General features: G+C 44.6%; 2 protein-coding genes across 2 annotated transcripts; both read left to right on the top strand.

The window, feature by feature from the left end:
- The first annotated feature begins 8,255 nt into the window (after nucleotides 1-8,255).
- On the top strand, nucleotides 8,256-11,191 carry LOC124647127. Its single transcript, XM_047187111.1, has 8 exons — nucleotides 8,256-8,530; nucleotides 8,661-8,748; nucleotides 8,838-8,926; nucleotides 9,390-9,468; nucleotides 9,553-9,612; nucleotides 9,996-10,117; nucleotides 10,380-10,451; nucleotides 10,853-11,191. The coding sequence occupies exons 1-8, from the start codon at nucleotides 8,256-8,258 to the stop codon at nucleotides 10,953-10,955; spliced, it is 888 nt and encodes a 295-aa protein (XP_047043067.1). The 3' UTR covers nucleotides 10,956-11,191.
- A 4,592-nt stretch (nucleotides 11,192-15,783) lies between these two features.
- On the top strand, nucleotides 15,784-16,800 carry LOC124705866 (trihelix transcription factor GT-3b-like). Its single transcript, XM_047237560.1, has one exon. It carries the CDS (start codon nucleotides 15,814-15,816, stop codon nucleotides 16,798-16,800), a length of 987 nt encoding a protein of 328 aa, XP_047093516.1. The 5' UTR covers nucleotides 15,784-15,813.
- Nucleotides 16,801-16,839: the final 39 nt, after the last annotated feature.

Below are 16,839 nucleotides of genomic sequence, written 5' to 3'. Positions count from 1 at the left end.
ACCACTGCATTGACCTCCGAACCCTTGACCGAGTACAAATGCTAACGCGGTGGAGCATAATTGCTGGAAAAAAATGCATAATTTTGATCAACCTGACAACACTGCGATTATGTGTAGTTGTGGGCGTCCCAGACTTATCCCGACCATCGAGTCGTGTTGGAGATTCGTGCAAGTAAGTTATTGCAAAAAACAACATGTCAATTGCCCATTTTCATCCTATATAGGCAACAAAGGTTTACAGGTCCATCTTCCAGCCATTTTTTCTCTGTTAATTGTCCATTTTCATCCCATATAGGGTTTACATGTCAACCTGAATATCTCATTTTCTATTTTCGACATTTACTGAAATGTGCCACATTTTGTACTTTGTCGCCTCGAGATGCCAAGGGCCACCGGGATAAGTGAAAATACCATTGGAGCTTTACCTTTTATTCCATGAGCATGTATAAACTGTTAATTTGCATGGCGAAAGTGCATGAACTTCACAATTTGTCGTGGGAAAATGTCTGTTTGCTAAATCACAAAGTGTTTCCCTCGTTCATTTGCAGGATTTTTTTTACACCGGGAACCTCGCTCACAAAGTGTTTCCCTCATGTACACCTTGTTTAAAATTTCTCCATTGCCCATTTTCATCCTATATAGGCAACGAAGGTTTACAGGTCCGTCTTCGAGCCATTTTTTCTTTTTTAATTGTCCATTTTCATCCCATATAGGGATTTCATGTCAACCTTAATATCTCATTTTATTTATTCAACATTGACTAAAATGTGCCATATTTTATACTTTGTCGCCTCGAGATGCCAAGGGCCACCGAGATTAGTGAAAATACCTTTGGAGCTTTACCTTTTATTCCACGAGCATGTATAAACCTGATTTGCATGACTCAAGTGCATGATCTTCACAATTTTTCGTGGGGAAATGTCTGTTTTGCTTAAACACAAACTGTTTCCCTCGTTCATTTGCATGACAAAGTTAACATACATTCTTTGCTTCTACTAATAAAATTATTCAGTACGACCATGTTCTATTGCTTCTGCGTCAAAAACGAAGTATCGCAAATGTTCATGGTGCCTACTCCCGAAAACACTATTAGAGCCTCTCTAATTGATTCCTATCCGCCGCTTATAGCCGTTTCTTTTAAATCCAATTTCAGTTTCAGTTAGACCACGAGGATGGAAAAAAGAAAGCGAATCAAGTCTAATTTTTCCACCTGTTTTGATATATTTTTCCTATCACACATCTTTTTTTTGTTGTTGTTCACGCGGAATACTTTTTCGAATCAAGCCTAGGAACGAAACAAAAGCCTGTGCTCAGCGGAGCATATCGTATCGTCCCTACCGGCCCCGTGTTTGGTACTAGTGTTTCAGTGGGGATTAGTGGGGATAATATTCTAGAGTATTGGGTGGATCACTGCTGTCACCCAATCCCCACAAAACCCCATCTCCAATCCACTGGGTAGAGGTAGAGTATTGGGGATTGAAAAAATTACAACAAAATTTGGGGGAAAAGTGGGGATTAAACTCTCTCATACTCTAGCACCAAACATGCATTGGGGATAAGTGGGGATTTAAAGTTTGGAGCGGATTATCCCCGCTAATCCCTACTAAAACTCTAGTACCAATTGGTACTAGAGTTTTAGTAGGGATTAGCGGGGATAATCCGCTCCAAATTTTAAATCCCCACTTATCCTCAATGCATGTTTGGTGCTAGAATATAAGCGAGTTTAATCCCACTTATCTCCACTTTTTCAAAAAAATAGTGTAATTTTTCAAGAGAGTGTATTTGCTACCCACGGGGGTAGCTACGCATGCATTGGTTGCTGTCCGATCTGTGTTGAGATTCCATTTTGCTACTTTGCATGTGTTGACCGTGTCATATAGCTGGTAGCTGATTGTTGGTGATTAAACAGGATACGGAAAAATCCCCCACCTAACCCCTGAATGACCAGACCTCGTCTCTACGCTCCTCCGCTTCCTCTCAACAACGGCATCCTACTGCGCTCGAACACCAGCGCCGCCATCGAGTGCTCGCTGACGCACCGGCAAACTCCTGATTCTGTCGCCGTAGAGCGCTCTCCGCGGGCCGCACCTCCAATCCACCATTGGCGTCGAGATGGCGCGGCTGGTGCAACGCTGAAGCGGCATTTTCGAGCTGGTGCGCGCTCGTGATGGAGCGGCCGAGCGGGGCAAGTGGAAAAGAGAGGCGGTGGTCGGTGGAGCACGGCCGGAGCAACGCGACTGCGCGCACGGACGGCTCCCACACGAGATACCAACCTGCATGCGAGAAGCGCGGAGCACGGCTTGCTCGCTCGCGTAAAAATCCCCCGGCCCGAGCTGCAAATCTCCCAAATTCCTCTTAACGGAGCGGCTCACGAGATCCCATGAAGGAAGCCAAGCCATTGGATAGAGCCTCCCCATCGGACAAGCACAGCCGATATAGACCAATCAAATCGAATCGAATTGGCTCTCTAGCAAGGTGAAGATCAAATCGAATTCGCTCTCCAAATCAAATCGAATTTCCTATCTAGCAAGGTGAAGATCTCAAAATTTCGTCCTAGCAAGATGAAGATCAAATCGAATTTGCTCTCCAAATCAGTTGATATAGACCAATCAGCGGATAAATTTTTCGTTCTAGCAAGATGAAGACCACACTCAGCTTATACATGTCAATCCCCAAGCTCGACCGCCGCACCTCCGGCCAGCCCCTTACGCCAGCACGCCCGCGAGCCACTTCTCGTCGAGCACCAGTGCCAAGACCGGATGATTTTGGAGCAGCTCGCAGGGATGGCCGCCGTCGTACCCCTCGTTCCCCACCCCGTGTCGTAGATAGCTATAGGAGGAGCGGAGGGTCAGCCGATTCTCGTAGAGCAGCAGCGCCAAGAGAGACGACCTGCCCGCTCGTCCTCATTCGATTTTGGAGAGGAGAGGGGGAGCACCGCTCAACCTCCTCTGCCTGGAGCGGATCTGGTGACCCGGTGGCCTGCGGGCCAGCTCGGCGGCGCTCGGATGCTTGTCCGGCAGGGGAGTAGGCGGCGGTGACCAAGACTCGGCGTCGGCGGTGATGGGGCTCCAGGCTGGCATTGGGCGAGCAATTTTTATTCCCATGATTTAGCACTTAATAGCTGGGAGACCAACTCGGATTAAATGTTAAGTACGTGTACAGTACCAGGTGGGAGGGGATAATGAGGTTTGACCAATGGGACACGTGTCAGCCCGTGGAGGGGTGTGCAGCTACCCCCGTGGGTAGCGAGGTTCATCCGAATTTTTCAATCCCCAATACTCTACCCATACCTAGTGGATTGAGGATGGGGTTTTGTGGAAATTGGGTGACAGCAGTGATTCATCCAATACTCTTGAGTATTATCTCCACTAATCTCCACTGAAACACTAGTACCAAACAAGGCCTGATAAGGAGCTGACTCACTGCCGGTGAAAGATCAGTGGATTTTTTCCGAGTTGGCCGGTCCAGATCAGACTTTTCAAGCCCATCCAACATCCTCTTGCGCATACTGCCACTGTTTGTGCTAGAAACATGTTGCCCATATTGGTATCTTTCTTTTTCTCTACTACCTTGGGTATAAATATTTGTCCCAGATTCAACAAATCGAGACATATTTTAGCCTACTATTTTACCCACATTTTGCCTAAATCTATGATAAGTATATAGCCCCGAAGGAAGTAGCAAATATCAGTAAATAACTATGATGTACTATGCTTATGTGATTGATAGTTTTTTGTTTTGTTTTTGAAGGCAAGTTCCGACGGGATATTCACTTTGGCTCATAGGAGCATTTGCTCCCATTATGTGAATCAATATTTCGAAGTATCAAAAAATTCTAAAATAAAATTTTACATGTACATCTACATATTTTATGTTCGTACACAAGTTTTCAAAAAAAACTAAATTTTTTTGTGGCTCCTGTAAAAAAGACAAATTTTGATGCTATAACATGACTACGTACAGGACATTTTTTTGTCTTTTTGTACACGCCACATAAAATGTTGTTTCTCCACGAAAACTTGCGCACTAACATAGAATGTCATGATGTACACCAAAAAAATTATGTCAGAATTTTTTACCATTTTTAAAGTTATTTTTTAATTATTTTATATAATGGGAGTATTTGCTCCTATGAGCCAAAACGTCTCCTCCAGTTCCGGCAACCTAACTGCTGCCTTGTCCAGCTTCGGCAGTCCAGTTGCAATCTAATTTTCAGGGACACTTGTCTGTTCCTGTCCCAGGAAAAATCAAAGTAACAGGTCAACCCAGTTGCGCCATATAAAACCCTGATCAGTCTGTATCACATGGACGGTGGAAAACTACGATTCATCTGTATCCAGCAAAACGTCACATTCCTACAGTGTTTGGTACTTTTGCTTGTTTCTTCTGCAAACTTTTAGCTTAATCTGATCTTCCTTGTGACCACTCTACATTCGATTTCTACACGAAGCATATGCTGACATGCATGAATATCGCTCAAACTTGTCGTCGTTCCGAAGATGGAATTCCATTTGCCTTTGGCTGAGATGACTGCTGCCGGGCCGCCGTCTTCTCCTAGCCGTTTTTGTGTGGAACAACTTGTGCTGTGGCTTTGTCAGTGCTCGTCCCGTTCTTCCGATAGCGCAGCGGTGGTCAGTGGGTGGAAATGTTGGCGCCTGTCCATCAATGAGTTACGTCAAGTAATCACTTTTTTTTTTTGCATCAGTATCGTGTAAGTATGTTAAATTTGATTGTCCATTAAAATTTTCATTGGGAAAAATGTAGTAGGGTGTTTTACGGGGCTTATCTGGAGAGCTACCTGTTGCGTTATTTTCTTCTTCCAAATCTCGAACACTGGCAGCGATTAGTTTGCTTCAGTTCTATTCTGAAAATGCACTCGTCACAAATTTCTAATTTCTTAAATTTGCTGAGCAAATTTCCAAAAATACGAGAGACGTGCTAAAATAGACACAAACTACCAATAGATTATTACTTCACTAGTAGAAAATTAGTCCCGGTCGTGTTTGAACCCGAGACTAATGTGAACATTAGTTCCGGTTTATGACAAAGGGTTAACCTTGTCAATGCTCATGATGATGGATTTGGTTTCTAGGAAGGAGGATACTTACGAATCAACAAACCGGTCAGCCAAACAAGGCAACCGACGAATATTATGATCAAGGGCAAATCGTCGAGATTGTATTATGTAGAACTAGGATTACATGGTGTCTTGTATGATTGAATCTATCTCCTCTCGGTGGGTCCTCACAGCCCTTATATAGCGGGCTAGTTCTCAGAGTCCACCTCGAGGTTGAGTTATATTACAAGTCGGTTCACCCTATATGGGCTTAACTTTCCTAACGTGATATCTTCGGAAAACATAGCACTATTACCCCCTCTCCCCACCCCCAGAAAATTCACGAATAAATTGCACTCTCAAAATCAAAGTTTCATCTAGTTTTCCTAAGGATTATGTTTCCCTAAAGATTCATTCAGGTTTCAAAGAACTATAACTTGTTACACACTTTCACTCATGTTTCATTAAGATTCATATTGGATTCACTAGGGTTTCGAAAAAGAATCATGCCACTTAGTACGAAGCAAGCTCGGCGAGGGCACTGACTTGACCATGCCCGCAAGCTTGAGTAGGGTACCGTCTCCTTGTCCTCCACTGCGCCTCCGAAATCGAGCGGCAGGAAGCCATGGTGCCCATCACGGGAGGAGGCAGTGCGATGACAAAGGGATTCTTTATTTTTGCCTTATAGAAAACAATTTTTGTTACAATTGTTCGCTATTTTGCACCACATGTTCTATGGATTTGCATCATACAACAATTGTTGCAACTGATTTGCATTTTTGTTGCAATAGATTTTTTTTGCCATGTGGTCTCTACTGATGTCTATTATGAGGTTGGTTTTGCTACAATTGCACAACTTTTTTGCTACGAGGTCTCCAGTGAGGTCCATGTCCGACAGGTCATTTTTTCATGGGTGAATTGTTTTTTTGCTTAAAGATCTAAAAACCACTCAGCATCACCGCAACCCACCATATACTAGGCCGGGGTAAGCCAACATCCCGGGGAACTTTTCTCGAAGAAAGAGAGGAGTTATATTCATTTCACTTATGTTTCATATCGGATTTACTAGGGTTTCACATCAGTTATAGACCACTTATTACAAAGCAAAAAAAATGCATTGGGCATGTGTCTTGTCTAAGTGAGATCGTGGTAGTCGTAGGTCAACTCAATTCGACAATGTGCATCCAAGTGTTTCTTGACTTTTTTTTACTTGGAAGTGCATAATCATTGTCCACTGATGTTTCACTCAACTTTCTAGTATTTTACATCAAGGTTTCCAAAGGGTTTCATGTCCCCCTTGATATTTAGTAAGGTTTTGAAATAAATTATATTGTTTTCAATCATTATTCATCAAGTTTCATATTAGATTCACTAAGGTTTCACAAATAAATCGGCTACTAAGTACACGAAAAAAACATTCACATGGATAAGATTCTAGTTTAAGCAGTGACTTGGTAGTTCAAGGGCATTTCCATTCGACAATGCAAGATGGCGATAAAACTCCAGCATAAAATCCTTGGAAAGTCTAATTAAAAGATGTAAAACCCCTCCACCAACATGGCGCCATAGAAATTGTTTCTTCTTGCAAAAAACCCCACATCTTAAGGTTGCGCCCCGCAACATTTCATCTTGCAAAAAAAATGCATCTAAAATAAGATATGGAAATAAGAAGAACCACATCTATTTTTGCAACCAAACTAGAGCCAGCCCGTTCTTCTATGTAATTTGTTTTGCTGATCACTTCGTATAAACAATGAAACTCTAGGTCATCCATTAGGTATGCATCCTACTGTTTCTCGTATTATGTACTCGAAAGTGTAGAACCAAGGCTCACTAATGTTTCAATCAAGTTTGAAATAGATTTCACCGGGTTTCCCAAGGGATCCATTTTCCATATAGATTGACTGGTGATTCAAAGGAGTTATACTGATTTTGCTGATGTTTCATTAAGTTTCAAATTGGATTCACTAGCTAGGGTTTCACATAAGAGACTTACCACCGGCCGGTAAAAGAATAAATAGCATGTGGGCATGTGTCTAAACTAACTGGTAGCTGGTAGTTAGAGAGCATCCCAGTTTGATTGTGTAAGATGATAACACTCTTCGCTGTAAAATTTATCTTCTGAAACTTCTCAAAGATCTAAAAACCGCTCGGCATCACCGCAACCCACCAGTTAAGAGTAGTGTGGGTGTCCATTTCTGATGGAGGTAGTCTAGAAACACGGTGATGCCCAAACAAGTTGGCGACCCGCTGCAATTGCGCCCCCTACCTGGCGCGCTAGATGTTGTGTCGAGGATTCTGAGACCGCGGATGAGGCCCCCCTTCTTGGTTTGGCGGGGGGCGAAAAGCACAACGATTCCTAGCGATGATCCGATTGGAGATCACGAACACATAGAGACACCCGTGTTTTACCGAGGTTCATGTTGCGATGTGCTAAGCCCTACGTCCTAAACTATCCTCAGTATGGTGGTGCTTTCTTCCTTACAATTTTCCTCTCCTCCTCCACGCATCCTTGGGCCTCCTTTTATGTGAGCAAGGGGTCTCCATAGGGTGTTGCCTCAAAGCACGTGGTGAGGTGTCGCATGTATGGGTTCAACGTGCAGTAGCTTACGTGTCGTCGTTAGGCGACTGTAGGGGTGGTACTAGAGGCGCAGGTCGGGTCCTGCCAGTTTGTTCTTGTCTTGGCAAAGGGGGGTTGATCAGCCAGGTGGTTGTTTCCGTGGATGTTGCGGCCGAGTGTTCCCGATTGGAGTCCTCCACTTTTTTGTCACCAGCTGTTGAGTAGAACTCCAGGGGGCGGCTCGGCTGGGATTCCGCCCGGGCGTCTATGTGGGTACCCCGTTTTCCCCAGAAACGACGTAATGAAAGCAATGTGCACTATCATGTATATGTTCTAAACTCAACAAGGCAACAAATAGGTAAATAAAATTCAGATTTCTCGTCTACATTTGTGTGCTGGGTGTTGGGTTACAGTTCCGCTCTCTTTTGTGCGTGCAAAGAGGATGTTCTGAATAACCTTTTAGAATTTGCACATGTTTTTGCTGGTATTAGATGTCAAACTTGTGTAGTGTGCTATCTGAGAATTTTTTTTTAGCTTTGGGGCCTGTTATCAACTGGGTTGGCCCAGCCCATACCAGCCCAACTGCCATATTGACTAGAGTTACCGTGTTACAGGAAGAGGAAGATAAGGTGGCCGGCCATGTCGTACCGCGCTCAGCTCGCAGCAACCATGCCGCCGCTGCTATTTTCAGCTGCTAAAACCCTGCCCCTACCCCTATCCCACTTCCCACCACCGCCTTCACCTCCATCGCGCCTCCAGCTCCGGCACGCCAACGCCACTGACACGGACGCCGGCGACGATGCGCCGGCGGCGGTGTCCGGCACGACGGCCAGGGAGCGGCGCCTGGCCAAGGCGCGGGAGGAGCGCCACCGCCGCGAGTACGAACGCCAGCACACCTACCCCGGCTGGGCCAGGTCAGTCGGTCATCTCCTTACTCAGTCGCTTCGATCTGCTACTGTATTCCGTGTGTGTGTGCGTGTTGAAATGAATGGGTGAATCCTCTGCTAACTGAGCTTGCTCAATGGTCCTGCTCTGGTCAGCCAGGGTGCTGGAGAACGCCTGCAGGGACGATGAGGAGATGCGCGCCATTCTCGGCGACAGCATTGGGAACCCGGAGCTCATGAAGCAACGGGTGCGCGTCTGCAAATAAACCGAGATTGCTTTTGTCAATGCATCTGCAGCTTTAACTGACCTGTAGAATATCATGTATTTTGTGGACAGATCCAAGAAAGAGTGCGCAAGAAAGGCAGGGAGGGGTTCAACAGACCCAAGACAGGCTCCGTCGCCGCATTTAAAGTCAGCTTCCGAGAGTGAGTTGTCGTGTAGATGATAATCGCGCATGTATTTAATCTGTTCGGGCATCCGCGGTAGCTATAAGTGATTCTGGACCATATGATCTGACTGAATTAGTAACAACATTTATTGCTGAACGTTGAGTTTCAACAGCTAGCAATATTCATTGCTGAACATCGATTTGCACTTTCAAATCCATGATTCTGTTCTCATTGAGATAGTTGAAACTCTTATAGCATCTCCAGAACCATCCTTAGTTCAAAACAAATCCTCCTTTCACGCTTCATTTTTCCATTTTTCAAACTGAGGCGAAACCATCTTACTTTTGTGCATGAATAGGCACTGTAATAGCTAAGTTGACATCAACATCACACAGACAGTTGATATGATGGTTGTTGTCAAAGCAATATGTAGTTTTTCCAAGTTCAAAAAGTCAATGCTCATCAACACTGGTTTTCTTTTATCTTTGTACCATTGCAGCTTCAACCCGTTAAATGCTTTCATTTGGTTTGAACTCTTTGGAGAACCGACGGATCGAGATGTCGACCTTCTTGGCGGTGTAAAGTTACATTGCATATTTATTCATATCATTCTCATTATTAGAAAGCAACTGCCCTGTCTTGACATCAACTGTTCTTCACAGGTAATTCAGGCTTGGTATGTAATGGGAAGGCTAGGAGCTTTCAACTCTAACAATTTGCAGGTAGGACTTCGCCTTTTTTTATAAAAAAAGCTGCAATGATTGCATAATGCATTACTTTACATGTCCAATTGGATTCCTCTACAGAATAATTTCACATTGTCTGTGATGTCTTTGAATTTTGAAATTATTGTAGGCACACCTCTACCTCCTATTATTTTACTTAAACATGTTTGGCATGATTTAACTTGGCACCTAAATAAGATCTGAGACCAGAAAAGTTCACGTTTTATAGTAGTGTTACCTATTCTTTATCAACTGGTTACATCTCTATAGTCATTGCAAGTTTATTTATACAATCTTTGCATGTTTCTTAGGTTGTTCCATGCCAGTTATTTGTTTCACTCACTCTTCTAGACTTGTGATTTTGTCAATTTTGATTCCAGCTGGCCAATTCAATGCTGGACTTTGACCCTTCGTACAATTCTGATGAAGCTTCTGTTGTGATGCCTTCATCTTTCCATGATATCAGTGATGTTGAGTTTCAAGACAGTTGGGGCAGAGTATGGTAAGGATTGGAACCATTCAATTAGGCTGAGGCTTGTAAAGGGGTTTATTATGACGACGTGGGCTTAGCCCAGTGGTTGGGGTCACAGTGGCGCACCCCAACGACCGGAGTTCGATTCCTGTCAGGGACGAATTTCGGAATTGTCACGCCAAGTCCCACTTCTACTATATTAAAAAGTGCCTAGTTCCTCCTAGACACGGTTTCATTTTTTTTCTGTTAAGGGGTTTATACTATTCAGATAATCATCATCAATTTGTTTCAGGGTGGACCTTGGGACATCAGATTATCTAGGATTGGATGTATTACTGAACTGTCTTACACAACTAAGCTCAGAGTAAGGCATCTCTTTCTTTCTGATTAGCTTGGAAGAAGCATGACCGTAGACACTGTGGGTCTGAGCTAAATTGTGGAGACAAATAGGCACTTTAACGTTGTAGATATATAGTTGAATCCAAGTTGTAAGACTAGCCGAGACTGATTGTAGAACCGAATTGCCATTTTTAGACCATTTTGGAGGTAGACCATTCATCTATTGTCCTTTCTTGTTTACTAGTTCTATATATTCAGATTCCCAGTACCCTGCAAGCATACCAAGTTAAACTTTGCATTATGTCACTAAGCAACATCATTTCATAACCATAATACAGATTATGATGCGATACCATAGATTTACCAGATTTAAGCATCATCATGTCCTGTAACTCACCCAATCTGTGGATTTGGCAAATACTGCAGACACCTGGGCATCAAACAAGTGGTTTTTGGCGGCAGAAAATTGGGAGATTGGGAGGAAGGTATGACGAGCTCCGACTATGGGTACAAGCATTTCAAAATATAATAACCAAAGTGCATTGCAGATCAATTCCTTCATATAGTAAATTGAAAGACACTGTATGTTAGGAGCCTCTGAGGGCTCACCCAGCCCCATAATTCAGAGAAATTTTGGTTAGTGCATGTTTAGGACAGAGTCAGGAACAGTCTAAGAGTAGCTGGATTTGGACTGTTTGTTATGTAAATAAATTTCCTTATGGTTATGATAAAATCTTTATCACGACGAGCATTTGAAGTACAAAATGTCCTTGTCTTCTGTGTGACTGTTTTATACAAATTTGTTTGATATCCTGACTGGCTGCCACGCTCTGGCGGCATTCCATTGGAGACTTCCGATAAAAGATGAGCAGGTGAGGCGCTTCGTCATCGTTTCAAAGTCGGTCCTCTTTTGTGAGGCCAGGACGTGTGCAAACTGTGCTCGTGCCACATTGTGCAATTGTTCTACCTTGCACACAAATTTGTTTTCATTACATTAAACACAAAAAATTAGCATTGCACAACGTCGACCGACACTTTAAAAAATGTGATATTGATGAATACTCAACTCTGATAACCGTTTTAGTCTATGTTCGACAAACGGAACATGAATTATAAGTCAACAAAGTTATACCATTGAATTTGTATTTGAATGTCCAAAAAACAGAAATCGATACTACCTTGGGACACATTTAGTCGACGCACACTGTGCCGTCAGCTCTCGCGTCACATGTACAACCTCCGCGTCTATTAAATCCAACCAGAGGGCTGTTTAGTAAATTTGATACAAAAAGTAATAGTTTATGCGAATAACTCACTCTCGTACAAGGGCAAGAGTTTTTCGTTTCTCTGTCTATGTTCAAACATGTCAACGGTGCAGCCGTATGATCGTTATCAGGTATGTTCCTCTTTTCTTCTTCATTTTTGTGCGATGGCCTCTACGACACAAGTTGACATTGATGCTGGCCGCAGTAGCAAAGGAGTATTTTCGAGGGTTTTCTTTTTTTGTTCATGGACAGTATCGACTTTTTATTTTAGAAACATAAATAGAAAAGGCATATTTACAAGTTCTAAAAAAATTGAAAAAAAGTCAGATGTAGCTAGGAATGATGTATTTCACGAAAATGTAAAATATCAATTTCAAATATTTATTCATAAGCTAGGAGAGGCAGAGCCCGCGGCTGCAAAACCTATTTGGGTTTCGTCCTCTTCTGGGCGATTGCGCCTCTCCTTTCTGCCTCTAGTGACCTTGGGGCTATCCAGGTGTAGCGGATCACGGCTTCTCTTCGGCGGGGAGTTTAAATTGTTTTGTTAGGTTGTTTTTAGTGTATTTTTTAGGATGGTAAGTCTGCGGCTACATCCTAAAGTTAGAATAATATTTTTCTCACCCTATCCTCGCTCCGGTCGTGCGTCCAGCATTGGTGGGGGCGGATGGAGTCATGTGTCCGGTTGATCTCCTAGAATTCGATCGATTTTAGTGTTCGTTTGATGTCAGTCTCTTCCGATCTATGGTTGTGATCGTTGGAGATGATTGCGCTTGTCCTTTGGGGCATTATCATGACGATTTCTCGTATGTCTAGTACAATAAACCCTAGAACAATAAGCTTTTTCCGGCTCAGGTGATGGAGGGGCGAGGATTGGGCTGCGCCATTGGCTCTTGCCAACGTTTGTAGTCATCGCTACATGGTTCGAGTACCTATTTGGATTTTACATGTATGTATGTATCAATGTATGAGTCCAGCACATAGGATATGTATGATTTTCTAGAAGAAACTAATAAATGTGGTTTTTGAATTTTTAGAAACAACGAGACCACCAAAGCCAAAGGCACTTTTCGGAGTAGCTTCATACTACTATAGTGTTCGACGAAGAAAGCGGGGGATATTTGTGGAAACCACAAAAGGAGCTCGAGCTCAATGATGACTTTTTTTGTAAAAATCAAAATTATCGCTTGTAAGTTTCAAAAGAATGAGAACAAAAACTGTAGTCGTAGATAATGTCTGTGAAAAAATTGAATCTCCGCGAGAAATCTCATTTGAAAAATCGTTTTATTCTAGACTACAAGAAGATGATAAATCTTCTAATTTTGAAAACATGCATCCAAATCCACACATTTGTTATTTTTAGGGAGACTAAAGTACAACAAATTTTGGATTTACGCCTTTATTATTACTATTATCTACACTAAGTACTTCATTCAATCTAAATTAATTTATTTAAAATTTTCTAGATACGGATGTATCTAGACGTGTTTATTGACTAGATACGTCCATATCTATACAAAGTTAAGTCAATTAGTATGAATCAAACGGAGTAGAATTTTTGTCCTGAATTTTGTGAAACGTGTATATTGTATTTTTGAATTTCTCAAAAAACGAGGTACGTCTAGATGGAGAGCCATTTGTGGGTGCCGCCGTGCCGGTGATATTTGCCGGAACAAGACCCAAGGTCACACAGTTTTACACTGTTGCGTTATTGGTCTGCAGGCGACAGGCCGACACACACCGACCCACAACGACGACGCGACTACGTGGCATCCATGTCTCCATGAGGACCATCGATCTGTAACCTGTGTGTCCGTCAGACCAAGATGAACATTGGACTCGCTCGCCGACTACCAAGTTGCCAACATTTATCTCAACATCCACAAGATCAAATAGGAGAGGTGGTAGAAAAACTGAACGAGACAGCGAGGCAAATGGCACGCGCCACAAAGCCCAAGCCAGGCCCAGCACGGCAATAATCCTGGCGCGCGCGCGCTCTCCATTTGGACTTTGCAGGTTTGCTCGCCAAGCCAAGCGAGCCGGCCAGGTCCGATGCTTCGTGCCGAAGGAAGGGCAGAGGCGAGGCGATCGAGAAGGCTCCTGACGCCGTGGTGTCGTCGTCGTGACGACACTCCCCACGCAATGCTTCATCCAATGGCCGGGCCCACAGGCCCCGGGGCCAACGCCCACACTGATCCCCTGTGAACGCTCAACGCCTGTGCAGCCGCCACCACACCAAGCTATAGCGACCGTACGGACGGCAACCTCAATTGACCCACATATGCTACTGTTTTCTTGTCTTCTTTTTTTCCCTCATTGTCAACCTGTCATTGTATATGCCAGATTTGAATGTAACATAAAAAAAGATTGAGTATGTACAGCTTCAGTTTTTTTTTAGACTCAAAGTTCTACTACCTCTCCATTCCATATTAGCAGTCGCTGATTTAGTAGAGTACCACTTCATATTAAATTAGGAAAATTCAACAACAAAACATAAGGAGTACCAATGCATAGTTGTGTCACAAAAGAGCACAAAATTGTTTCTAAAAGATAAGATAGACAACATCAACAAGACATATACCTCCGTTTGCGTATAAATGTAGTGCTTCATTCAAAATCAAACTAACATCTCTATACTTTTCTTCTTAGTTGGTGCGAATATCGACTAGGATTGGTAAGGGATGTCTAACAGTTATTGGTACATATATTTCCTACCAATGTGACTTTGCATGTTCCCAATTTTTCTTCTTCAATTTTAGATGTGTGACTAGTTCCCATTATCGTTTGAGGACCTTACTGATCTTTCCAAGTTCTAGTGCTGACGAGTTGTGCCTCATTTTCTCCAGTCTCTCTCAACCCCGCTCAACCTACCTTTCGTTTATGTTCTTCCCCACTGCATTCCTCGGATGGACCGAAGCTTTGTGTTCTTCTTCAGAGCGCCATGGAGGTGAAACAAATAATGAGTAGGCGGTGCTTCATGGACGGGTATAAAATCTAGGGACCATGTTGTAAGTTTCCCATCTTTTCGAGTCCCTATTGTAAATAGTAATTGCACTGCAGATAATTAGTATGGCACCCAAGCCCTTTCGGGCCTCTCCATGTTAAAAAAAACTTATTGAGAAACACAAACTTGTTAACCTTCGGAGCCCAAGTATTAGGTTTCCGTCCTAGCCATATTTTGTGAAGTGATGTGCGTCAATATTCTTTGGAGGTTTTTAAAATACTTAAGTCTAAAGTTTTCATAACCCAATCTAATTTGTCGACTCAAACTCACTTTAATTTGGATTGTGTACGCATAACCTCTATCAAAGAGTCGAGCCAGCAAACTAACCTAGTAACCCGAATAATCTGTGAACGATATTGGATTGGTAAGGGAGGTCTAATAAACTAGGTTTCAAAATAGGTACGGGGCCAACATATTTAAAGTGAGTCCACAAATATGTTAATATGTTAACAAGGACGACAATGGTGATTTTTTTCTAAAAAACCTCTAGTTAATATGTAGATTTTACCTGCAAATTTACCTATATTTATGTTTAACTTTCTTGGCTCTAGTTGAAAATATGACAAAATTTGGTTGAAAATATGGCAAATTTTGGTTTTCGGTGGGTACCAAAATATGTTTAACCTCAAAATTTCAGGCCAAATTCAAACGAAATTTAAACCTAACTGAAGTTGGTGAAAAATTTGCGAAGCTTTTTTAGGAACGGAGGGAGTACTAATTTTTAATAGACCCAAGCTGAAAGAAAGTAAGAGTTTCCAAAAATCAGATGGTGACCTAGTATTTTCTTGTTAATGAAATTTTAAAACGTCATGTGAACCAGAAAGAAAGTTGGGAACTAAAATGGACTTTTTTTTTGAATATAAAATATTCTCCTCTCTGTATGTTCCAGAAGACGCGCTCCAAGGCGGTTGCGCCGCAGAGGATCCAGATCTTGAATTCAAAAGCAATGGGAAAGCAAGCCGTTTGCGCGTTGAAACCGACTGATTTCCTCTTCGTCTCTCTCTCTCACCCCTGAACACCTCTTGACTTTCCGCTCCCTTGTCTGACTCTCTCTCTATCTCTCTCTTCTTCCTCCACCCATCGCTCGCTTCGCTTTCCCATCCACCGCCACCGCCACCGCCATGGATCCCTTCCACCACCTCAACACCGCCTTCTCCAACCCCTACCACCCGCTCCTCTCCTCCTCCCCCCCGCACCACCACTTCCCTCCGCTCCCCCCTCCGCCGCCCCCTCCTCTTCCTCCCGCCGACCCGCCCGAGCGGGAGCGCCTGCCGCAGTGGTCCCACGCCGAGACCTCCGCCTTCCTCGCCATCCGCGCCGACCTCGACCACTCCTTCCTCTCCACCAAGCGCAACAAGGCCCTCTGGGAGGCCGTCTCCGCGCGCCTCCACGCGCAGGCCGGCGGCGGCTTCGCGCGCACGCCCGACCAGTGCAAGTCCAAGTGGAAGAACCTCGTCACCAGGTTCAAGGGCACGACCGGCGACGTTGCGCAGACTCCGGATGGTGCCGATCCTTCTGGCGTCGCCGCGGGGGCGAGGGGCTCGTTCCCATTCCACGACGAGATGCGGCGGATCTTCGACGCCAGGGTTGAAAGAGCGCGCGCATTGGAGGCGAAGAAGGCCAAGGGGAAGGACCCAGCCTCTCGGGGTGATCCGGACGACGACGACGGTGGTGGTGGTGTCGGCGACGAGGATGACGAGGACGCGGAGCTGCTGGAAGACGAAGAGGAAACCGCGGAAACGAAGGGGGCCGTGGGGAGGAAGCGGAGAAGGAGTAAGGCGGCGCCGGCGAGGACGGCGTCTGCGGGAGGATCGGGGATCGAGATTGGCGAGGTGGAGGCGGTGCTGCGGGAGTTCATGCGGCGGCAGACGGAGATGGAGGAGCGGTGGATGGAGGCGGCCGAGGCGCGGGACGCCGAGCGCCGCGCGCGCGAGGAGGAGTGGCGCGCCGCCATGGTCGCGCTCGGCGAGGAGCGGCTCGCGCTCGTGCGGCGCTGGCGGGAGCGGGAGGACGCGTGGAGGGCGCGCGCCGAGGAGCGCGAGGAGCGGCGGCACCAGCTCGTCGCCGCACTGCTCGCCAAGCTCGGCGGCGGCGGCGACACGTCCTAGCTAATCCATCATTCCAATGCAATGACGTCGCACCGGTAC

The sequence above is a fragment of the Lolium rigidum genome, chromosome 4, assembly GCF_022539505.1.
Source record: "Lolium rigidum isolate FL_2022 chromosome 4, APGP_CSIRO_Lrig_0.1, whole genome shotgun sequence".
Taxonomy (NCBI): Eukaryota; Viridiplantae; Streptophyta; class Magnoliopsida; order Poales; family Poaceae; genus Lolium; species Lolium rigidum.
This window is presented reverse-complemented; position numbering and strand designations above follow the sequence as displayed.